This window comes from Panicum virgatum, chromosome 5K (genome assembly GCF_016808335.1).
Source record: "Panicum virgatum strain AP13 chromosome 5K, P.virgatum_v5, whole genome shotgun sequence".
In the NCBI taxonomy this organism is placed as follows: Eukaryota; Viridiplantae; Streptophyta; class Magnoliopsida; order Poales; family Poaceae; genus Panicum; species Panicum virgatum.
In genome coordinates this window covers 56493109-56516252 of record NC_053140.1, presented here as the reverse complement: position 1 = coordinate 56516252, position 23144 = coordinate 56493109, and the positions used below count along the sequence as shown (strand labels likewise).

General features: G+C 50.6%; 2 protein-coding genes and 1 pseudogene across 4 annotated transcripts; 1 reads left to right on the top strand and 2 right to left on the bottom strand.

Annotated features, from left to right (window-relative positions):
- The first annotated feature begins 12871 nt into the window (after positions 1–12871).
- LOC120708829 (5'-3' exonuclease-like) lies at positions 12872–15376 on the top strand. Of its 3 annotated transcripts, XM_039994249.1 has the most exons (7): positions 12882–12985; positions 13067–13265; positions 13354–13485; positions 13580–13814; positions 13894–14116; positions 14333–14566; positions 14806–15376. In XM_039994249.1, exons 1-6 carry the CDS (start codon positions 12897–12899, stop codon positions 14442–14444), a joined length of 990 nt encoding a protein of 329 aa, XP_039850183.1. In that variant the 5' UTR covers positions 12882–12896; the 3' UTR covers positions 14445–14566; positions 14806–15376. The 3 variants fall into 3 exon arrangements, with proteins under 3 accessions (XP_039850181.1, XP_039850182.1, XP_039850183.1); XM_039994247.1 differs by having other exon boundaries at positions 12872–13265; XM_039994248.1 differs by lacking the exon at positions 14806–15376 and having other exon boundaries at positions 12872–13265; positions 14333–14699.
- Positions 15377–17091: 1715 nt separating this feature from the next.
- Positions 17092–18324, bottom strand: LOC120710797 (annotated as a pseudogene).
- A 1299-nt stretch (positions 18325–19623) lies between these two features.
- LOC120708828 (patellin-3-like) lies at positions 19624–22561 on the bottom strand. The gene is made up of 4 exons (XM_039994246.1): positions 21154–22561; positions 20580–20704; positions 20348–20489; positions 19624–20248 (listed from the first exon to the last, which is right to left on the bottom strand). The coding sequence occupies exons 1-4, from the start codon at positions 22345–22347 to the stop codon at positions 19994–19996; spliced, it is 1716 nt and encodes a 571-aa protein (XP_039850180.1). The 5' UTR covers positions 22348–22561; the 3' UTR covers positions 19624–19993.
- Between the last annotated feature and the right edge of the window lie 583 nt (positions 22562–23144).

The window sequence follows — 23144 nt, the reverse complement described above, 5'->3', positions numbered from 1 at the left end:
ACTCTGAGGCTCCCCCTACCACCTCTCCCCCCTTTGGCATCAAAACACCAAAAGGCGAGCTACGGGTCGTGCTATCGTGGTACGGCGAGGAAGCGGTCCGGGTCGTCGTCGTCGTCGTCGTCGGACGGAGAACCCTCACCCTCGGTGACAGACAGAAGCTGCTGGTCTGGGTCTGAGCTCATTGGGGGAGTGACTGTCGTGGAGGCTCTCGTGCTGGCACTGCCTAGTAGAGGATCCGTAGAAGTCGTAACCGGGTCAGCAGAAGAAGTATCAACATCTGAAGAAGTGACTGCTGATGCTGCCGGCTGCGTCGACTGTGGAAGCAGGGACTCCTCTACTGCTCCTCCCCCTGAAGGTGCTGCCTGAAGTGAGGTAGGGAGGGCGACCGACTGAACCGCTGACGGTGAGTCCTGAAAGAGTGTGGTCGCTGGCAGTGGTGAAAAGAGCGGACGACCGGCAGACCCAAAGAGTGCGGACATCGAGAACGTGGTCTCCGGTGTCGCTGTAGTAGCTGGAGCTGCAGTAGGGGCTGGAGGAGGAGGAGCTGGTGTGACTGCAAGCTGAGGTGCTCCTCCACCCTGAAGTCCGGGCTGCTGCTGCTGTGGGGCGAGTCCGGTGTGAGAGTAAAGCTGGGAGATCATCCCGAACATCGCCATCATGCCCTGCTGCATCTGTTGGAACTGAGCGTCTGTCCTCTATGAAATTCTGTCAATGAGGCCGACAAAACGCTCCTCTGTCGCTGCACGCTCTCGGGCTGCCTCTCTCTGAATAGCTGCAATCTGAGCCTCATGGGCTCTCCTGGCCTCCTCCTGAGCAAGTCTGTCCTCCCTCTGCTGAGTCACGAGCTGCTGTAGTAGTGCAGTGAGCTCGGACGGCTGAGTCACCTAGGACTCAGAGACTGTAGCAGCTGCTGAAGTCGGAGGAGCTGGCTCTCCGGACCCTCCTGCCTCGTGGTCGTGACTGGCTAGGGCAGCTGGAGGAAAGTACTCTACGTCCTCGGAGGAATCTGACTCAAGCTCAGACCAGTGAATCTCATCATCTCCCCCGGGAAGCTGTGCCTCGGCTGCCAGGAGTGCCTCATCCTCCTCTGCCACTCGTGCCTGAACCTCCGGTGACAGTCGTGCCATCGCAGCTCTATCTGCGTGTCTGCCCCTCCTCCTGTCCTATGGAGCTGTGGGTCGGTAGACAGGGAACCTGGGAGCCTCGTCGTGACGGTAAGGGGCGCTGATGGGTGACTCTGCTGGCACTATCATAGAGCATATGTAACTGATCCAGTGCCCATAAGGAAACTGTCGCACCACACCCATCCCATCAGTGATCACATCCTCGATCTCAGCCAGAATAAAGTCAACTATATCAAATGGCTCGTGAGTAAGGATGTGTAGGAGCAAGAGCTGCTGCAAACCTGTGAACCCCTCTGGGTAGCCACTCCTCGGTAACAGAGTCCTCCGGAGTGCCATGTGAACAGCGTATGCCTCTGGAGTCAGCAAGCTCGGCACTCTGACGTAAGAGGCTGGGAACGGCTGGCGGAAGCACTGAGTGATCGCCTCGTGGGAAGGAGCAATCCCGCCAACCATCGCCCTGCGGGGTGGATCTGAGTCCCCGTAAACCCTCTCGTGCAGCGAGACGTCGACCAGGTCAACTCCAAGTATACCAGCAATGGTCGCCCTCGACAAACCAAAGTCCTGCCCTCCAAACATGAAGTGCACGGCTCTGCGCTCGGGAGCTATCCAAGCTGTGGCGTAGAACACTCTGACCCAGTCCTCGATATAACGGTTCTGCTCCATCTCTAGCAGCCTGGGCAGTCCTCTGAAGTAAGCGAAGTGTGCTCTCACATCTGCTCCCCCTGCGGCTGTCCTCAGTGAGACCCAGTCAAGAACCCTGTGCTGGAAGATCCGGTGTCCCCTCCGCTGGAAGGTCTCGTAGAAGCTGGCCTGTAGCAGAGTCCAGAACCTCCTGTCGACTCTGCTGTCTCGAGTCACTGGGAACCAGACCTCCTCCTCAACACTCCACCTGAGCCTCTTGACCTTGGCCGCATTGGCTCGGGTCAAGTTCTGGAGCATCACATCTGGCTCCAGACGCACAACAGTGTCCATACGGAACACTGCGCGCTCGGCCTCTAGGGCCTCGGCTCTGCGAGCTGCTGCTGCTGCTGACCTGCGGGGCTCCTGTGGCTAGTGTCCTCCCCGAGTCCTCGGTCCAGTGCGACGCTCTGTCGCTGCCGGGGAACCTCCCTCAGACGACTGCTGTGGAGAACTCTGCCCCTCTGACTGTGCTGCCTCTGAGTCAGAACCATCTGAATCTGTCGCTGCTGCTGCTGCTGTCGCGGCTCTGGTGGCCCTGGCACCTCTCACTCTGCCCATACCCCTGCCTCTACCTCTGGGGTCCTCCCTGATCTGGAACGGACGAGCACGGCCTGATGCCTGCTCCTCGGCGGCCTTGGCCACCAACTCGGCCCTCTCGGCCTCCTTCTCTGCACGAGTCCGCTTGCGAGCGGGCTTCTCGATTACGACCTCCTTCCCCTTCCTCTTTTCGCGACCCATCTTGACTGACGGTGTGCGAAACACGAATGCGGCGCAAAAGTAGCAGCTCAGGCAAAACGTCGAGCACCTGGCGAGCAGTGATCGGCTGCGGCTGCGGCGTGAACGGCGTGGATGCTTGGAGGCATGGAGACTACGGCTGCGGCGTGGATGGCGTGGAGCACGGCGGCACTTGACGATGAATGCACGTGCGGGCGGCGCAGGAGCACGGAGGCGCGCGCGGGCGGCGCAGGCGCGCACGGGCGGCGCTGGGCGAGCGCGAGGACTCGCGGCGGCGGCTTGGAGCGGCGGTGGGCGTCCGTGGCAGCGAGAAAGGAGCGCGGTTGCGGCGACTCGGCGTGTAGGCGAGCGGCGGCGAGTGGTGGCGGCGCGGAGGCGGCTGCGGAGCGGCGGCATGAGAGGAGAAGGAAAAACCAGAGACCGGCAGCCCGGGGCAAGAGACATATATGACAGGTGGGACCCGCGATTTCCTTTAACACCGGTCGATCCGACGCCGAGGGTTTGAGCGCCGGTTGATTGCGTCGGTCTAATTCACCCGAGACTCTGCAGATCTGAAAACTGAACGCCGGTTGAACCGATGATATGCAATTTGTACTCGTCGGTTGATTGATCAAAACACCGGTTGATTGCTAGGTCTGATCTGCATTTATGATCACCGGTTGATCCGATGCTCTGACTTTTGAATACATCGGTTAAATGCCTGAAACTGCCTGAGCTGAGACCCAACTTTAGTAACGCCGGTTAAACCGATGGGTATAGATCCTTTGAACGTCGGTTTAACCGGTGAAGCTAAAAACCCCACACTCAGCTCACTCTTCTATGCTAAGTCCGATAAACTTATAAAACTCAAATAAACTCAAGCTAATGGACTTGCATAGGCGACTTTACCCCTCAAAATAAATAGGATAGCACACTTGCTTAAATAATTTTCTTTTCAAACGAAAAGGAAAAGCCGCAAGAAAGACAAAGCGCCAAATAAAATGTATGAGCCTTGTCATAGGAATATTGAAGATAGAGAGCTTCAAACTCATTATGACATGACTCACTAGGCAATAACGCACCTAACACTTTGCTCTATTCACTTTTCATGAATTAAGATCTTGTATATGAAAACAAGTCTGATTTTCATCAAGTGATCTCCTTTGTGACCCTTACGCATGCAATGATGGTGCAAGCTACAACCACATACGAAAGTAAAATAAACATGAAGTGCACATCTATATGACAAGAAATGCATAACAAGCAATTAAGATCTACTTGTCAAGTTTGAACCCACGGGAAGCTTCTTCATGATGAGCCTTTCTACAAGTCTAGAGGAAAACAAGTGGACCACCACCTCTAGCTAAACCCTCGCTCATCACTATCTTACCATGGTTAGACAAGTGTCCTATATGTATGCATTTTTCTATATGACATGGCAACTTACATGACGTTTGCCGCATCTAACACATTAAGCTCATTCCTTAGCCTAACAAAGGTACTCTCGTCTAATGGTTTTGTGAAAATATCCGCCAATTGCTCCTCGGATCTCACACCTTGAAGAGATATGGCTCCTTTGGCTTCGTGATCACGCAAGAAGTGATGGCGAATATCAATGTGCTTTGTGTGAGAGTGTTGAACCGGATTCTTGGCAATTTTTACGGCACTTTCATTGTCACAAAGGAGTGGGATCCTATCTAGTTTCACACCAAAGTCCAAAAGGGTTTGCTTCATATATAGGATTTGGGCACAACATGCACCGGCCGCTATATATTCCGCTTCCGCGGTGGACAAAGCCACGGAATTTTGCTTCTTACTCGACCAAGAAACTAGAGAACGCCCAAGCAAGTGGCAACCCCCGGAGGTACTCTTGCGAAACACACGGCTTCCGGCAAAATCCGAATCCGAGTATCCCAAGAGATCTAAACTAGCGCCTTTGGGGTACCACAAGCCTATGCTAGGGGTGTGCTTGAGATACCGAAGGATCCTATTCACAGCCGAAAGGTGTGACTCCTTTGGGTTAGCTTGAAAGCGGGCACACAAGCACACACTAAACATTATATCGGGCCTAGATGCGGTAAGGTAAAGCAAAGACCCTATCATAGAACGATAGAGGGATTGATCAACCGGTTTACCGTCCACATCCAAGTCGAGATGCCCATTAGTTGCCATGGGTGTCTTGATTGGCTTGCACTCATCCATCTTGAACTTCTTCAAGATATCTTTAGTATACTTTTCTTGATGGATGAATGTCCCTTCCTTCATTTGTTTGACTTGAACACCAAGGAAGAAGGTCAATTCGCCAATCATGGACATCTCGAATTCCCTAGACATCATGGTAGCAAACTCATGGCTTAGTAAATCATTAGTTGAGCCAAAGATAATATCGTCAACATAAATTTGACAAATAAAAAGATCCCCGTTGACGTCTTTGGTGAACAAAGTGGTGTCCACCCTCCCGATCTTGAAGCCTTGCATGATTAGGAAGTCACGAAGCCTCTCATACCAAGCCCTTGGAGCTTGTTTGAGCCCATAGAGTGCCTTGTGCAACCTATAAACATGGTTAGGATTCCTCGGATCTTCAAACCCGGGAGGTTGCTCAACATAAACAAGTTCGTTAATAACGCCATTTAAGAATGCACTTTTCACATCCATTTGATACAACTTAATGTTATGATGTGAAGAGTAAGCAAGAAGGATACGGATAGCTTCAAGTCTTGCGACCGGAGCAAAAGTTTCACCAAAATCCAAACCTTCGACTTGAGAGAACCCTTTTGCCACAAGTCTTGCTTTGTTGCGTATCACCACCCCATGTTCATCTTGCTTGTTTCGAAAGACCCACTTGGTGCCGATGATGTTCTTGTCTTTCGGAGGAGCTTCGAGGACCCAAACTTCATTGCGGGTGAAGTTGTTCAACTCTTCTTGCATGGCCATCACCCAATCCGAGTCCTCAAGCGCTTCCTCTATGCTAGTGGGTTCAATACAAAAAACAAACGAGTGATGTTCGCAAAAAGAAGCATGTTTAGAGCGAGTTCTTACTCCCTTGGAAGGACTACCAATGATTTGACCAATTGGATGATCCTTGGAGATGCGACCATGCTTCACTAGCTGCATTTGCGTGGATGCTTGTTGGGGTGGATCATGGGTGACTTGTGCTTGTGGTGGAACACTTTGCTCTTCTTGTTCTTGAACTTGGGGTGTTGGCGTTGGCACACCTTCTTGAGGTTGTGTATCATCTTTTTCTTGATCTTCATCCACTTGGGGCGCCGTGGAGGTGCTTGGTGTAGATGAGGAAGGTCCTCCCCCTTGATCATTGCCTTCATGCACCTCTTCCGGCTTGATATCCCCAATGGACATATTCTTCAAAACTTCATCAATCTCTTTATCACCTACATTTTCATAGCCAACAACCTCCTCTTGGGAGCCATTAGATTCATCAAACTCCACATCACATGTTTCTTCAACTAACCCGGAGGTTTGATTGAATACTCTATATGCTTTGGAGTTTGATGCATAACCAAGAAAGAAACCTTCATCACATCTACTTTCAAACTTACCGAGCCTTTTCTTCTTGTAGATGAAGCATTTGCAACCAAAGACTCGAAAGTATGATATATTTGGTTTCTTCCCGGTGATGAGCTCATATGGAGTTTTCTTGAGGAGTCGGTGAGGATATACTCGGTTGGATGCATGACACGCCGTGTTGATTGCTTCCGCCCAAAACTTCTCAGACGTGCCATAATCATCCAACATTGCTCTAGCTAGGGTGACGAGTGTCTTGTTCTTTCTTTCCACCACTCCATTTTGTTGAGGCGTGTAGGTGGCGGAAAACTCATGCTTAATGCCCTCTTCATCGCACCATTCTTCAATCTTCATGTTCTTGAACTCGGTGCCGTTGTCACTCCGGATCTTCACAATTGGGGAGTTGTACTCCCTTTGAGCTCTTCTTGCAAATGTCTTGAAGATTTCCGGAGTTTCACCCTTATCGCCTAGAAACATAACCCAAGTGTAACGTGAAAAATCATCAACAATTACTAGGCAATAGAGGTTACCACCAAGGCTCTTGTATGTAGTTGGACCAAAGAGATCCATGTGTAGAAGCTCGAGCGGCTTGGAGGTAGACAACATGGTCTTGATGGGATGATGTGTTCCTACTTGCTTCCCGGCTTGACATGCTTTGCATAATTTGTTCTTGTCAAATGTGACATCCTTCAAGCCGGTGATCATCCCTCTCTTGTGGGCTTTCTTGAGGTTGCTCATGCCAATATGAGCAATTCTTCTATGCCAAAGCCACCCAAGAGAAGACTTGGTGAAGAGGCATGTCATGGTACTTGTTTGCTTTGAAGAGAAGTCCACTAAATAGATGTTGCCATGCCTAAACCCCGTAAATACCAATGACTTGTCTTTTTCATGAGTTACTACAACACCATTCTTGTCAAAGGCACACGTTAGTCCAAGATCACACAATTGAGCAATAGAAATGAGATTGAAACTAAGTGCTTCTACAAACAAAACATTTGAAATGGATAAATCTTTAGAGATAGCTATTCTACCCAAACCTAAAACTTTTCCCCTTGAGTTATCACCATAGGTGACATGTTCATGATCGCCGGGGTCTTCAAGGGAGGTGAACATGCTATCATTGCCGGTCATGTGTTGAGAGCAACCGCTATCAAGTACCCAATGTTTTCCACCGGCTTTGTAGTTCACCTACACACATGAGAATTCACTTTTGAGTTTTAGGAACCCAAACAAGCTTTGGGCCTTGCACATGTGTGACAAGAGCTTTTGGGACCCAAAGTTGCTTGGGGAGCTTCTTCTTTGACTCCTTAGTGAGTTTGCCAATGAATTTGGCCTTCACCTTGCCCTTCACTTTACTCAAGAGAAAATGGTTATTTTGAAACATTGAAGAGTAATTCTTGGGTAATTTAGGAAGAGGACGTGATGGTAAAGTGCACTCCCTAGTGTGGTGCCCGGTGACTTGGCAATGTTGGCAATATGATCCAACTTTCTTGATGAAGCTAATCTTTATCTCCGGAGAAGGAGTAGTAGCTATGTTTGGCTCCGGAAATGAACCAAAACCTCTCTTGCCATAGTCACGGGCATTGTTGAAGAGAATCTCTTTGTGGATGTATTCTCCTCTTGAGAGCTTCTCCACACTACTCTTGAGGCTTGCAACTTGATCCATCAATTCCTTTTCCCTAGAAGGTGCAAGCTCGGGCAAAGCATTAGTAGCATTTGCATTAATGAGTAGGTCATCACATGAAGTAGAAGTATTGACCTTCTCAATAGTTTCATGAGCAAAGTTCTCAAGACTTGGGTCAATTGCTTCATAGGCAAATTCAAGTTCTTGATACTTGTGAGCCAACTCCCTATGCTCTTGTTTAAGCTTTTTGTGGCTCTCTTCAACTTGCTTAGCAAGTACAAGTGACTCATTGTGCTTTTTGAGCAAGTCATTGTACTTGCCAAGCAAATCGGAGTGGGCAAGCTCTAACTTGGCACGAGTGCTCTCAAGAACCTTGACTTTGCCCTTTTCCCTCTTGATAACGGATGTATACTCATTAATGAGGTTAGCAAACTCATTAGGGTCAAGCACATCATCACTATCATCTTCACTCTCACATACCTTAGAGTTACCTTTGGCCATGAGGCACATTGGAGGTGGAGGTAGTGATGGTTCTTCATTTGTGAGGGCGATGGTGACGATGTCTTCTTCATCACTTGAATCTTCGCTTGATGAGACATCGGTCACCCATTCTTGTTTTTCCACCAAGAAGCTTCTCTTGGTGTGCCCTTTCTTCTTTGGGAAGAGCTTGGTCTTCTTGTCATGGCTCTTCTTCTTCCCAAGCTTCTTGTTCTTGTTCTTCTTCTCATCTTCTTCATCATCGCTTGAATCATGGCGATGTTTGCCTTTGTTGTCCTTCTTTCTTTTGTCCGGCTTGGGGCAATCGGGAGAGATGTGCCCTTTTCCCCCACAATTGTAGCATGTTTTGTACTTGACATCTTCCCTATACCGAAACATCCTTCTTTTGGGGTCAAAGTTGTAATCCTTCTTGTTTATCTTGTCGCTCAAGCGTGTGAACTTTCTCATCATGAGAGCAAGTTCCCCATCTTCTTCATTATCGGATGAGCTTTCATGATGATCTTCTTCTTCATTGCTTGAGCTAGATTCTTGCTTGATCATCTTGAGCTTGCGGTGCTTGTTGGCCTTGGTTTTGAGAGCAATTGATTTGCTTGTTGTTGGCTCTTCGGTCATACCAAGGATACTCATTTCATGAGCGCGAATTTCGCCCACAAGCTCTCCCACTTCCATTGTATCAAGATTCTCCTTTTGAAGCATAGCATTGATAATGTTGTACTTGGGCTTAGAAAGAAGCATGAGAATCTTGCGGTTGATGGAGCCACTGTCAATTTTGGAAACTTCAAGAGCATTAATGTCCTTGACAATGACATTCAAGCGAGAGTACATATCATTGCAATTTTCATGAGCTAGCATTTTAAAAGAATCACACTTAGCTCTAAACAAGTGATATTTTTGCTCACGAACTTTAGTGGAGCCTTCATGAATTTCAATGAGCTCCTTCCAAATATCACTTGCTAAGTCCATGCCATTAACTCTAGCAAAGACTTCCTCACTAATGGCTTTGAAAATTGCATTTCTAGCCTTGGCATTCCATTTTAATTGTTCGGTGGTGGGAGTTCCAGTGAACCCGGTCTTAGTGGCCAACCACACTTCGGGGGCAATCGCATCAAGGTATGCGGCCATGCGAACTTTCTAATAAGCAAAGTTCTTGCCCTCGAAGTGAGGCGGCGAACCACCCATCTTGGCCATAGCTCTAGGCGGTGAAGCCTAATGATCCAAATGAGCAACGAGGCTCTGATACCAATTGTAAGGATCGATGGACCAAGAGGGGGGGTGAATTGGGCCTTTTTCAATTTCTAAAACAAGGTAAAGCAACCTTAACCTATGCAATGCTAGTAGGGCACCAATTCACCAACCGGATAACTAAGCTACCTACACAAGCTAAGAGAGATAAAAACAAAGTAAAGCCTAGTAAGGTAGAGCTAAGTTATGATCTCTAAGTCAAGCACATGAATAAATTGCATGAAAGAAAATGCTTAAATAAAGAGAGTGGACAAGAGACGACCGGATTTTTTCCCGTGGTATCGATGTGTTGGCACACACCCCTAATCCACGTTGTGACACTCACAAAGAGTCTTGTCACCTCCCATGTCACCGAAACTTGGGCGCTCACTAAGAGTCTCCGTTCACCATCCCGGCGTGGTGGAGCTCAAGCCATGTACAATCTTCTTCTCCGGGCTCCCACAATCCTTGGCAAGCTCCGCGAGAAACACCTCGATCACCAAGATCGCCTAGGTGATGCCAATCACCAAGAGTAACAAGCTAAGGCCTTCACTTGAGCAAGAACCGATCACCAAGAACGGATGCACACTAGCTTCTCTCTACTCAAGTCCTTAATCTTGCTTCTTGATTGATTGAATGCACAAGTATGTGAATGATGAAGCTCAATGTGGCTCTTGACTATAGTATGAGTGTATGGATGTTGCCTGGTGTCAAGAGTGGGCGAAATGACCCATTGGAGGGGTATATATAGGCAGCTCACACAAATAGAGCCGTTGGAGAAAAGCTGCCAGAAAACTGCGTAGCGCCGGTTAATCCGACGTCCCTCCAATAGTCATCGTCGGTTTAACCGGTGAATGTAAACTGCCACTTCTGAAAACTAGCCGTTACCACTTGGACAGATTAACCGACGTATCATCGGTTTAACCGGTGAGTGTAGTTGTCCACTGATCAACTGAAAAACCAAGTTTCTGGACAACTGCACCGACGTTAACTCAAACCTATCGTCGGTTTAACCGGTGAGTACAACTTTTGAATTCCTCTGAAAAAACCATCTCACTGGTCAATTGCACCGACGTCTTGATTTAAACAGCGTCGGTTTAACCGGTGTATAGAACTTGAAATACCCTGGAAAAACCAACTCTGGACTAATGCACCGACGTTAATTTCAAACACGTCGGTTTAACCGGTGTATTGAATTTGTCCAGACTCTGCTGACTTCGTTTAACCGACGTATAGAAAATTTAGAGCGTCGGTTAAACCGGTGTATAGACTTTTTCTGATTTTGTCTTTTCTGATTTGAGTCTTAAATGAAATCCAAATATTCTTGAGATATAGTTTGAGAACCACTTATTTGAACTTCTAGAAACCTGAGTGACCATAGTGTGCATCCATTTTCAAATGACCATGTCCATGCTCAAGTTACTTAGCCTTATCCCCTCTTAATAGTGCGATCACTATAAAACTATAAAACCTATACTAACCTAAGTGTCCTTCTCAACCTTGTGACACTTAGGACTAGAAAGATCCTTAGCCTTGACATATAATTGAATTGAATACCGAGATCGCCTTTTTGAATAATGAAATTTAGGGGCCTCTTTTGACATATGACCAAATGAGCGATAATGATCTATTAAGCTGCACAAACTCATTAGTCACAATAATGGTTGTCATTAATCACCGAAACATACCTTGAGGGCCTAGATGCTTACAATCTCCCGCGTAGCCGTTAGGATACTCCGTCGCTGGTTTGTCGTGTCTAACTGGCGTAGCAGACTGACGCGTGTGGCGTAAGTGGCGCCGGCGGCTGTACTGGGTACCTTGGTAACACGCGACCAACAGTACAGCCTGGCAAAAGTCTCCTCGGGCTCTGCTACGGCAGAGCGCACTAAACGTCTCCCGCATTGAATGCGGTAGGTGGGCAAGTCTTCCAGAGGAAGCTTGGCAGCCGCGCGCGTACCTGCGCCTGCGGACACGTGGCGGCTCCGGACCCCCCTAGGCGGGGTGTCTGTTCCCTCCCTGCTGAGGGGTCCGGATAGCATATGGGGTCCGGAGCCGGCAGGGTCTGGGACTCCCTGGGGGTCCGGGGGGCCCAGCTGTTTTGGCTGAGGGCTACCTCCTCCGGGATACGTGGCGTCACCGGACCCTCCCCAGGCGGGGAGTGGGTCCGGGGCCGCCCTGCCGGGAGAGCAGGGCTCAGGACCACAGGGGTCCGGCTGCTCGGCCGTCAGGGCGTAGTTAAGGATAACTACGAGGCTCTTGCCTAGACACAGCAAGAGGGGTTACCCCAGTCCTGGGGTATCGACAGCAAGGTTCAGAGTGTACGAACAATCGCATCGTGTCCACTCTCATGCTGACAAACAAATTGAAACCTAGTACATGCGTGCCTTAAGCTACTCATCCACCTGTTTCGTTGCTAATTCCTCAGCTCCAGTTTTCAGCTCAAAGCTAGCGTGCGAATTCCGGCATCGATGAGAATATATCACACGGCAGTGCGCACACGGCATTCGATTCCAGCATAGCGTGTACCAATATTCAATGCGCTCCTTGGTGTCCTTGGCCAAGAAGCAGGGAAAGAGACCTCAACGTAAATAATATAAAAAAAGTAATAAAGAACTCGAGTCTGGCTTCACCGCAGACGTCACATCACAACGGTACGGAGTACGTTGAACGTTCCCGTCCTAACGGACAAACGATTGTGGCCAGGTTCAATGAACCTGCGCCACGAGACTGTGGATCTTTCAGAGTTTCAGACCGTGGCCTGATGGCTGATGCCTCCTTTCACGCCGACGCCACAAGAGAAGAGAAGGCTTCTTTGTAGATGAAGAGTTTTTGCTGGAAATATTGTGACACCTAGCGAGGCGTTCGAGCATATTCATGCCAGTAGAGGTAGAGCCTATCCCCTCGCTGAAGGGCCATGTTTGGCTAGAGGGTGAAAAAAATTTCATGAAAATTTTTATTAGCTTTGACTATTAATTAGAAGTACTAAATGAAGTCTAATTACCGAATAACCTCTAAAACTATGGTTCAGCCCAGCGCATAAAACACCGTTCAGATTTCTCATTTCTGAGCAGCAGATTGCAAAACGGCCGCGAAGCACAAACAGTAGCGAAGAGCGCAGCCACTGCTTGAATCCAAATCGTTTTCAGGTCGAACTGGTAAAGTAGTGGGCATGATCCTCTATTCCTCTTACAAATGTTTCGTAGCGCATGTTGCCTCCGCGCACGAAATGCGGTGATGAGTTGTTTTTATTTATTTATTTTGGAGATCCTTGCAGAGATGAGAATATGATATAGAAGCTCCATATATTCTCTAAACAAAAAAAATGATATAGCCCATGATTTTTATGGGCCTTTTACACTTAACAAGATATAGCCCATGAGAACGGCATGGGCTTTTGACCCAAAATCCATATCTGGGCTTGTCCAGCAGCCCATAAAAATTCCCTCACTATTTGTTTCGGCCCTTTTATCCACAACTTCCCCACCACCGCTGCTGCTACCAAAGCAGGCGCAATGCCCACGTCGCTGGCATTGCCGCTGCCCGCCGTGGGGGCGGTCGCAGCGTCGCCGGTCACCGCCGCAGGGGTAGCGACGCTCCACAGGTCTCGTCCACTCCGCCTCGTAGCGACTCCAGCCGCCACCGCCTCTTCTCCGCACTCTACTTCAACCTCTGCCGTCTCCAGCGCGCCGCCGTCGGCGAGGGATTCCCGCAAGCACCTGGCGGGCAGGGACGGCGCCCCGTCGGAGCCCACCAAGCCCCGCGTGTTCTTCCTCGACGTCAACCCGCTCTGCTTCCGCGGGTCCCAGCGCAGCCTCAGCGCCTTCGCGCGCTGGCTCGCGCTCTTCTTCGCGCACGTCAGCCTCCGCGACCCCGTCGTCGCTGTGAGTACGCATACCCTCCCGGACTCTAGAAAAGTCAAAAGAGGAGCCATCGTCAGGTGACTTCTGAAAGTTTTTTCTCTGGCCTTAGGTTTTTGACGGGGAAGGAGGGAACGAGTACCGGAGGCGGCTGCTACCGTCGTACAAGGCTCATAGGGCTCGCGGCGTCGGCACCGGCGCTGACTCGCGCGTCGTCGACGTTCTCCGCGAATGCAATGTCCCGGTGGGTGAACCAGCACATGTTTAAAACAATGCACTCCCTGAATGTTTCGCAGGTCGAATTGTTGAATCTGACAATTTGGAAACGGCACATTCAGGTTGTAAGAGTCCACGGATACGAGGCAGATGATGTGGTGGCTACCTTGACAGAACAGGTTTTACAGAAAGGTTATAGAGTTGTCATAGCATCGCCGGATAAAGACTTCAAGCAGCTGATATCAGATGATGTTCAGTTAGTTATGCCCATTCCTGAGATTGGGCGATGGTCTTTCTATACATTAAGGCATTATGTCGCTCAATACAAGTGCGATCCAACTGCAGATTTAAGCCTTCGTAAGTATATTTATTTTTTGTAAGCATTGGGAGTCTCTTATATTTGAGCAACTAATGAATTGGAAATTATGCCGCACAGGGTGCTTCATGGGTGATGAAGCAGATGGTGTTCCAGGAATCCAGCACTTGGTTCCGGGATTTGGTAGAAAGACTGCAGTGAAACTACTGCAAAAACATGGTTCATTAGAAAACTTGCTAAACACAGCTGCAATTAGAACTGTTGGCAAGGATTATGCTCAGGATGCCCTCACTAAGCATGCTGATTACTTGAGGAAAAACTACGAAATACTTAGCCTGAAAAGGTATGAAATTTCCATTATGCAAAAAGATCAGTGCTTCATGTTTTATACTCATGCCTTGTTTTCTGTGATAATTTTTTAACGGTTATGCTCATGCCTTGCATGATGAAATTTCCATTATGCAAAAAGTAGCATGCTGGGAGTATGGATAAATTTTTATTTTTGCAATGGTGCTGCATGAAATCTGAACAGCTCGACTTACTCCTTTTCCTGCCCCAGGGATGTAAATGTTCAGCTTGATGACAGTTGGTTATCCACGAGGAACACATGCAATGACACCAGTGTTCTATCTGACTTCATCCATAAATTCAACATCGAAGGCAGAAGCTAAATAGCTGGTATAACTGAATATCTGGACCAGTTGGATTTCTCCCTCACAATCCACATGATTTAACAAGAAAAGAGGGATGTATAAACGTTGGAAGGGGGCAGTTCCAGAAAAATTTGTGTATACTATAGGCATGTTTGGTTTGCTACCTAAGGCGCCACGCCTAAGGTTAGCATGCTGCCGCAGGTGCGGCGCTCAAATCGACCGCCGCAGGTACGGCGTGAAAATTGTGTGGCATGTCGATGGAACCGCGCCTAAGAAAGTGTGGCCGACTAACTTTAGCTGTTCACCAAACGCATGCCTCCGATGCTATGGCGCGCCTAAGGTTAGGCTGTGGCGCCTTAGGCAGCTAACCAAACACGCCCTATATCTTTGCTCCAAAGTAGTAGTCATCACACATTCTTGCCTCTAATATGTGAATGTGGTAGTCTACCAGGTTCAAGCCGTGTGCCACAGAGGTTTGAAACGACTGTTCGGTTCGCTGGATTACCAGCCAGCGCTGGCTTATTTTCCCCTGTAGCTACAGTGCTTTGTGAGGAGAGAATCACCCAGTCGCTACAGTGCATTAAGCTGGGAGACGCCACCGGCCCCACCGGCCAGCCGCTGAAGCCCCAGACAGCGCTGGCTGGAGCCAGCGAATCGAACAGGTCGTGTCTTTGTGGTAGATGATGTCCTGGACAAGCTTGAAGGAACGAGGATCTCCTAGAACAAGCTGTAATGGTGGTACTACTGCTCTGAGATTCGTCAAGTACCTTGCCAGAAGATTTGACATTTAGTGTACTTTATTCTTGGTAGCTGTTCGTTGATGTATATCATTAAATACGATTATACAAGCGCTTTGCTGTATGTTTGTACTAACTGCCAATTGTCATCTTCGGCATTCCATACGAAGTTATAATGCCATGAGAACCGACGATTCTGCTCAGCTTTGTTTATTGCATGATTGCGTCAGTAGTCGACTCGATGTGTACCAATTGTTGGTCTAGGATCAGAAACGGGAAAGAAGAGCAACACTATCTGATGATCCCAAGCTTTTGTGTTTGGTGGAACAACCAAGCAGTTGTGCGTAGCATGTTAGAGAATACAGGATAAACTGGTTCACTAGTCCGTGCAGCTACCGTAAACCTGAAATTGTCCGGAAGCATCTTTAAATCATCTTCAGAGTTCAGCCTACTAGGCTAGATCATGATGACAGATACGATGTAGATACTGTTTATACTAGAACCTAGTACTATCTTCAAGACAGACGTAACCGTTAGACTTTCAGTCAGATCGATTTATCTGTTCTTCTTCCACTTTAGCAGCGGCGATCATCAGGAGCCACTACAGGGCAGAATCCAGTTCCAGCATCAGCATCAGTTAATGCCTTAAGCTAATTAGGCTCTGAAGTTTGAGCTTGAGCACCCGAGGATGCAAAATATAAGGAAAGGGCGTCTCGCTGCCATGTCATCAATACAAGGAAAGACACATGACCTGAATGTTGGAACTTTAGTCCCTATTTCTTCAACAAAAAAAAAACTTTAGTCCCGCCTACTCATGCGAGGCTCCAAAAAGCAGTGCTCTGCTGCAAACAGCGCACATCGGTTTTGCGACCGTTGCCATGGAAATGGAATCCAAGGTCCGACCTTCTGGCAGGGAACTGCTTAGAGCAGGATAGTTCATGCTTCTTTGGACGGTCAACAATCCAGTGACCAACCATTTTTCAGGGCGGAGACGGACTATAGCTTCAGAAGTTCAGAACTTGCTCTGATTGTCTCACCCACCCAAGCTCATCAATCATCATGGTCCAGCTGAAAACGGTGTAGCAGGCAGCAGCGCTTTGACAGGCCATGTAAATATGTAAATTGTAACATGTGATTTGCATCGGACAGTGGAGGGTGAACGAGACTGCAAAGCAGAGCTTTTCCCGTTCTCAACCCAAAACACGGAGTCTCCCTTTGGTTTTTATTTCCCGCCTTTTCCACATTTCTTTCCTCGCCCACTGGCCAGTGGAGCCTTTTCCTTTGGCTCTCCTTTTCTGAGGCTGGCCTGTACCCAGCTGCGACCTTTTTGAGTACATGGGGGTCAAAATATTGGCCATCTTTCGTTTCCGCTACAGAGATGACAGCTCTGATGCAGGAGTACTTGGTCTGCACATAATGGAGGATGAGAGCCAATGAAGGGCGCGCTTGAATGCTTGATGCAAGCCAACAACAACTCAGCCCTCTCGTCATGGTCTATTGGTCTAGGTACGCCCAACTCAAGATCAGAGCCGTCCTCTGAATTCCAACGGCAAGAAACAGTGGCGCCGACCCCGGGCAGCGACGACGACGAGACTACACGACCCATCAGCGTTCGCCTGAAACCATCGGCAAAACTACTGGTTTTCTCTGCAGTCCTCTGCTGGTTTCTCAAGGAAATCAAATGGAGGCCATACTAGGATTTGGTGCGTGCATGTGCGTAAAACGCATGGAGATGGGCACGCACTGTTCGCTCACTGATCGTAAGCTTTGGCTGGACCCGGGTCAGGGAAGGATGACACTAGGCCTAGATGACACCGATCCTGCGAGCAAAGCAGGTTTTTCTTCAGGAAAAGAACGTGGATTTGGTGCTTGTCAAGCTGCCAGGTGACAGCACGAGCACACACAAGCTATGAAGCTAACACATCTTGTCAAAAAATATAATGAACTTTATTAATCGGTAATAATAACAATGTTGGTACTAGTACTTCTTAGTCACGTGACCATACGGACGTCTTAACTGTAACTATACTACTACCTATATACTATATCTTTTCCTAATCCAATCCCTAATGACACTACCAACGACACTGTGCTGGCAGCTCAAGCCACCAGGCCGACGTACTCGAGCTCCACGGACCCTAACCACAGCTGCCCCTTCCTCTCCGCCACGTCGCTCAGCGTGACGCCCTTGGCCGCCGTCAGCTCCTCCGTCTGCACGCAGCAGGTGCTTGACGGGGGCCGTCGCCGGCGTCGCGTCCAGGCGCTGCTTCTCCTGGTTGAGCGCCACCCAGTAGCCGCCCCTGCCGTCGCGCCTCACGTTGTCGGGGTACCCCGGCAGGTCCGCCAGCAGCTCGTACCGGCCGGCGCCCGGAGCGTGTACCGGAACACCTGCGACGGCACGGTGTGCGCCACCACGACGTGCGCGCCGTCGGGGCTCACCGCCACGCCGTTCGGGTACGGCAGGCCGGACCTGAGCACGGCGACGCGCCCGAACCGCGCGTCGTACTTGAGCAGCCGCCCCGTCGCGTCCGCGTTCATCATGATCTCGGCGTTGAACCGCCTCGGGTACGTCGCGCTCGAGTCGGTGAAGTAGACGTCGCCGGTGGACTGGTCGACGTCGAGCCCGTTGACGAAGTTGAACGGGACGCCGTCGGCGCCGGCGGCCAGCACCTCGGCCTCGCCGCCGCCCGGGCCGACCCTCATGAGCCCCAGGTAGGCGTCGGCGATGTAGAGGTCGCCGGTCGCGGCGTGGAACTGCAGGCCCAGCGGGCGGCCGCAGATGCTCTCGGTCTCTTCCGACGGCACCACCCCCGCCGTGCACAGCGGGATCTTCCGGTAGCTGGCGCTGTGCGCGAACGTGGTCCAGCCGGCGGCGCTGCCGCCCCACCGGAGGACGCGGCCGTCCGAGACGCCGGCGTAGGCCCTAGGGCCCCTCTCCCCTCCCGTCGAACGCGAGGCTCTCGGCGCCGGTCACGCCGCTGGGCAGCGGGAGGTGGAAGCTCCAGCGCGTGTCGGTGGTCCTGACCTGCGCGGCGGCGCTGAGCGCGACGAAGAGGGCCAGGACGGCGAGGAGGAGCCACGCCCACGCCGCCAGGGTTTGGGGCCGCCCCATGCCGCGCGCCGGCCTCCGAACTTGCTCCCTCGCGATGGTTTTCGATGCGTACGCTGCAAGAGCATCGATCTCTCGTGTTTCTCCTGGACGCCCCCGGCAGGTCTGCGTTTTATGGCGCCAAGCCTGCCGTTGAGGCTCCGAGTCGGACGCTGTTTTTTTTTTCTCGGACGCTGTTTTTTTTTTTTTTGAGAAGCTTTCTCGGACGCTGTTGGTTGGGGGGATTTCGTTAGGAGCCGCAGGCCGAACGCTGTGTTACCTTTGATCTAAACGTATTCCATCATAAACATTTTTTCAAAAGTATTTAAAAAATGTCAGAGGCGCATGTCAACGCCGCTAATCATCATGACCCGTCTTCTTTTCCCACGATTAAAAAGGCCACAAAACGGGCCCCTCCGAGCCTTGGCACAAAGACGGAGAGCAAAAAAAGAAAAATAACTAGAGAAAAAACGCGGGTCTACGCACATGCCAGCTCTCCAAAACCCCACCGGTAAACCCAGCTCCTGTCCTGCCGACCTGCCTCACCGGCGGCGCCGGGTCCGGCAGCGCCTCGCTCAAGCTCCCCAGACAGAACGAAAAGCCCTCGCGATTCAGCCATTAAAGGCGCCTCCGAGCACATGGCCAATCTGGACATGAGTAGTATTCTACTGCTGGCCTTGTTGGGGTCAAGGGGGAGGGGAGATGGGAGGTCGTCTTCTACTCCTCGCCTTGCAACTGCTGCAGAGGAGAGGAGCCATCCCATCCGCCACCATGTTCTTTCGCCTTCTTTATTTGCAACAGCTGTTCCGGCCCCGCTTTCCGTCGCTTTGGGTTTTCTTTTTCTTCTTTCCTTTGCATGCTGTCGTTTGAGGAACACGATGACAGCCTTGGAAGGAGCGGCGGCGCCCGCCTCTGGATGTTCCACCACCCACGCTTAGTTTACGCCCATCATTAGCTGCACAAGCGCCCGACCCGCCCTTTTCCGTTTGGCCTGCAGCCTTGTCATTTTGCTGCTTGTTTTTTGGAGGGCACCCCCAGGTAGGCGTGGTCTGTGCAGAGGAGGCTGATGGAAACGTGGTTTGCTTTATATAATCCTTTCCCTAATGAGAAGTGCAGCGCTGTCAGTAAGCAGGGTATGGCACCGGCGGCCAGATAATTTCATCCTAGGTGCAGCCATCAGGATATGATCAAAGCAGTAGTTTCTGTGAATCCATGACTTGGACATTATGAATGCTGCAGCTGGTTACCTTGAGGACATCCCACTTGTTGCAGCAAATGAGCATGGAAATGGTTGGAGCATAGAGATCCCTGATATCCAGGGACAGCAGACAGCGTTCCATTAACAGGGACAAGGACATGAAGAGAAGCAACATGCAGAGTAACATGGATTGAATTATGATGAGACAAGTACTCCTAAACTTAACATATCATGATATCAATGAGAATCCAGAGATGCAATGTACAGACACATCCACAGAGGGGCAGACATTCCCCAGTCCTTCACAGTTTTTTCCTCCCCAGCCCTCCTCAACAACCATCCATCACAATGTCATTATACTTCTTCCCAGCTACTATCACAAAAACAAGCTCACTTTGGTTGATAACCAAACAAAATATAGAATGTGAACCAAAAACCAGCAAACCCAATAAATTAACGAACCAAACCAAAAGGTTTCTTCTCTCTTCTATCATGCTCGGTGAACTGTTGATCATGTAATTCTAGCACCCAGGCGGCCTCACACTCATTCACTGGTGCTCTTCACCTTCGATCTGTAAAGGAGCTTCTTCTTCCTGGATGCAGGGTTGTTGATGGTTAGCACAAGCTTGCCAGGCTCGCCAACCTTGAAGCTTCCCTTCATGATCGGTTCCTCATTGGCAGGCACCTTCCTTGTTTTCTGAACAATGACAGTGTATCCACCCTCCGCGTCGGGGGTGAACTCTGCCCCATAGCTCACCTCCCAACCGAGCACCCGGAGTTCCCATACAATTGTGGAGTTCTGCAAAAGTCGTACATATGCAAAACAGTTGGTAACAACAATCCATGACGACTCTGCAATGTTCATGACTAGTGAATTAGGATGTCTAGTAAGAACAACCTCAGTGACAGGGATCTCAACGGTTTCTTTAGATGAGGGTTTGATGGTGAGCTCGGTGACCGCGTCGGAGGTGGTGAATTCAGGATCATCCTCCTTGAAGAGACCTCCAAATTGGACTGGGACTTGCTCAGGTGCAATGTATCTGAATTTTGAGATAAGATAGCCAATACATAAGGAACATAATGCCTGGAAGTTCTAATAAGCAGAAACTTCGAATTTTGTGGTGCCAAACCTGAAGAGAGTCTCTGCTGACTTGGCCGGGCTAGCAAAAACAAACTTGCTCTTGGTGCGCTGTGTGAGGAACGGGCTCATCATCTTGTTGGCAGCGAGATACCACCATGGCACATTGATGAACACCTGCACAAGGTGAACCAAACAAATTTAGAATTCCATTTGGTATTTGAAGAAACTTCTCAAGATGTAATCAATTTCATCTTGTTAGCTCTAACAGTAAACTTTCATCATGTGGAAAATTTACTAAGGGAAAAGATACCAAGTCCCAACCTTACATTATAATTACCAAAGCACACACCAAACGACAACAGTCAACTCAAACCAGCCGGATCAGAGTAAAATAGTCCACCGACCACGACACCATAAAGGTTCAATTCAATCTATATATCACAATACCCAAAGAATAAGCTTTGGCCCAATCATTAGTCCCAACGTTGAACAACATTTGCGCAAAATTGGAATCTTTCACATTACTGCACTAATTTTTTGGAATCATTGTGGCAACGTTGAATCCTAATAATGCAGCAACAAAATTCCAAATCAATAATTCAACTGACGCTGAGAGCCGTTACCTTCTTGGCAATGAACTCGGGGTAGTTGTCCTGGAGCAGCGCGACGGCCTGGCGGGTGACGGCGCGGTGCTTGCCGAGCATGGGCGGCGAGTTCTTGAGGTCGGTGACCTGCACCATGGAGCAGATGCCGCTGGGCGCGAAGTCCAGCTTCGACAGGATGCCGCGCTCCAGGAGCTGGATGCGCCACTTGAGGAAGCGCTCCCGCTTCTCCTCGTCGCCGAATGCTTTCTCGTAGAGGTCCTTGTCCTGGAACTCACCGTAGACGTTGTAGCACACGGGGTGGCCCTCGCGGTCGGCGCCGCGGTAGAACACCACGTTCTCCAGCTCCGGCAGGCCGAGGTCGGCGTCGAGGAGCGAGGTGATGCCGAAGCGCTTGCGCCACAGCACCGCGGACTTGAGCATCGCCATGGCCTCCTTCACCTTGAACTCCCGCGCGCGCAGGAACTTGAGGAGCACCGTGTCCGTGCGCTCGTCGTCGCCCACCAGCGGCACACCCCAGATCAGCACGGGCTCAGGCGCGGCCACCTGCGTCTCCGCCTCCGCCTCCGGCGCCGTGGCGGCGGCGGGCACGACGGTTTCCTGGATTGCCTCTACCGTCTTGGTGGCACTATCCTCCTCGGCGACCACGACGGTCTTCTCCTCTGGCTCCGGCTTGGCCTCCTCGGCAACAACCTCGGCCTTGGTCTCCTCGGCCGGCGCCTCGGTCTTGGCCTCCTCCGCCGGGGCTTCCGCAGCCGCCTCGGTCTTGGGCTCCTCCACCGCCTCCTCGGCCTTGGCGGGCTCCTCGGTCTTGGGCTCTTCCTTGGCCGGCTCCTCAGCCTTGGGTTCCTCCGTCTTCGTCTCCTCGGCCTTGGGCTCCTCCTTGGCCTTTGGCGGCGGCGGCGGGGGTGGCAGGTTGAACTCACCGGCGGCGAGGGCGGCGGCGATCAGCTGCTTGAACTCGTCGAGCGCCTTCTTCTCTGGGTCGGGCAGGTCTTCCACAAGGTTGCTCTCCTCCTTGAACGAGCCGGCCCCCGCATCGTCGGCGGTGACCGCCGCCTCATCGGCCTTCTTCTCCGCCTCGGCCTCGGGCTCCGCTTCCGCCGCCGCAGGCACCTCCGCCTTCTTCTCCGCTTCCGCCGGCGCCGCCTCGGTCACGACCACCTCGGCCGCGGCGGGCGCGGCGGCGGCCTCTTGCTGCGGCTCCTCTGCCATCTCTCAGGTACGCTCTGGAAACTCTTTCGAGCCTGCGCGCAAGAGAGAGAGAGAGAGAGAGAGAGAGGTTGGACTGGGGATTAGGGTTTGGGGGGCGGGAGAAGAGATATAAGAGTGCGAGCTTGGGAGGAGCTGAGCTGTCAGAGGGTGGCCAGCTTTGCTGCGCTCTTTGCGGTGGCTGGCTGGAAGAGCAGAGCGGCGGGCAAGGGGCGGCCGGAGGAAGGCGGAACAGAATAGGTAGCTCGTTGGGGTGGACCCCGCGTCAGGCGGCGGGTTAGTCCGGATTAGGAGTCGGGTTAAGGGGCGGAGCTTTTTTATAAAAAAAAACTTATCCGGGTAAAATGTTGCGCAGAGATATATGAGAAAAAGAAAATTTTGAAATTTTGGAGCTTCATACCGGGCACTCTGGCAATATAATGCCCCGAGAATTCGCTTTGACGAGATTATACAAAGCAGATGCAGAGAAAATACCAGTATTAGATAGCTTAAAATTCAGAATCACAATCAGTTTAACATTGCAAGTTGCAATATTTTTTAGTAATGTAAATTTCCCGTCCCTGTCGTAACACAGAACTGTGATTTTTTTGGATTAAACCAAGAGACGTGATCACGTGAACATACGTGATTGCGATTAATGCGACTCCGTGCTCCTTGTACGAGCCTTGTTTTGTCAGGACTAAGTACAGCTAAAGCTATCCTGGTCCTTTGCCACCACCGGCATCCATTCGAGGAGAGGCTGTCACATCACAAGCTCCGTGCTCTCTCATCTCTATCCATCGTCACCATTTCCTTCCAGA

Excerpts from the sequence above, each read along its gene's own strand:
- LOC120708829 (XM_039994247.1), top strand. The coding sequence starts at position 12,897 with ATGCCCACGTCGCTGGCATTGCCGCTGCCCGCCGTGGGGGCGGTCGCA. Across the intron at positions 13,815-13,893 it reads AACTGCAGATTTAAGCCTTC|GGTGCTTCATGGGTGATGAA; the intron begins GTAAGTATATTT and ends TATGCCGCACAG. Across the intron at positions 14,117-14,332 it reads GAAATACTTAGCCTGAAAAG|GGATGTAAATGTTCAGCTTG; the intron begins GTATGAAATTTC and ends TTCCTGCCCCAG.
- LOC120708828 (XM_039994246.1), bottom strand. The coding sequence starts at position 22,347 with ATGGCAGAGGAGCCGCAGCAAGAGGCCGCCGCCGCGCCCGCCGCGGCC. Across the intron at positions 20,705-21,153 it reads CCGAGTTCATTGCCAAGAAG|GTGTTCATCAATGTGCCATG; the intron begins GTAACGGCTCTC and ends CACCTTGTGCAG. Across the intron at positions 20,490-20,579 it reads TCAGCAGAGACTCTCTTCAG|ATACATTGCACCTGAGCAAG; the intron begins GTTTGGCACCAC and ends CTCAAAATTCAG.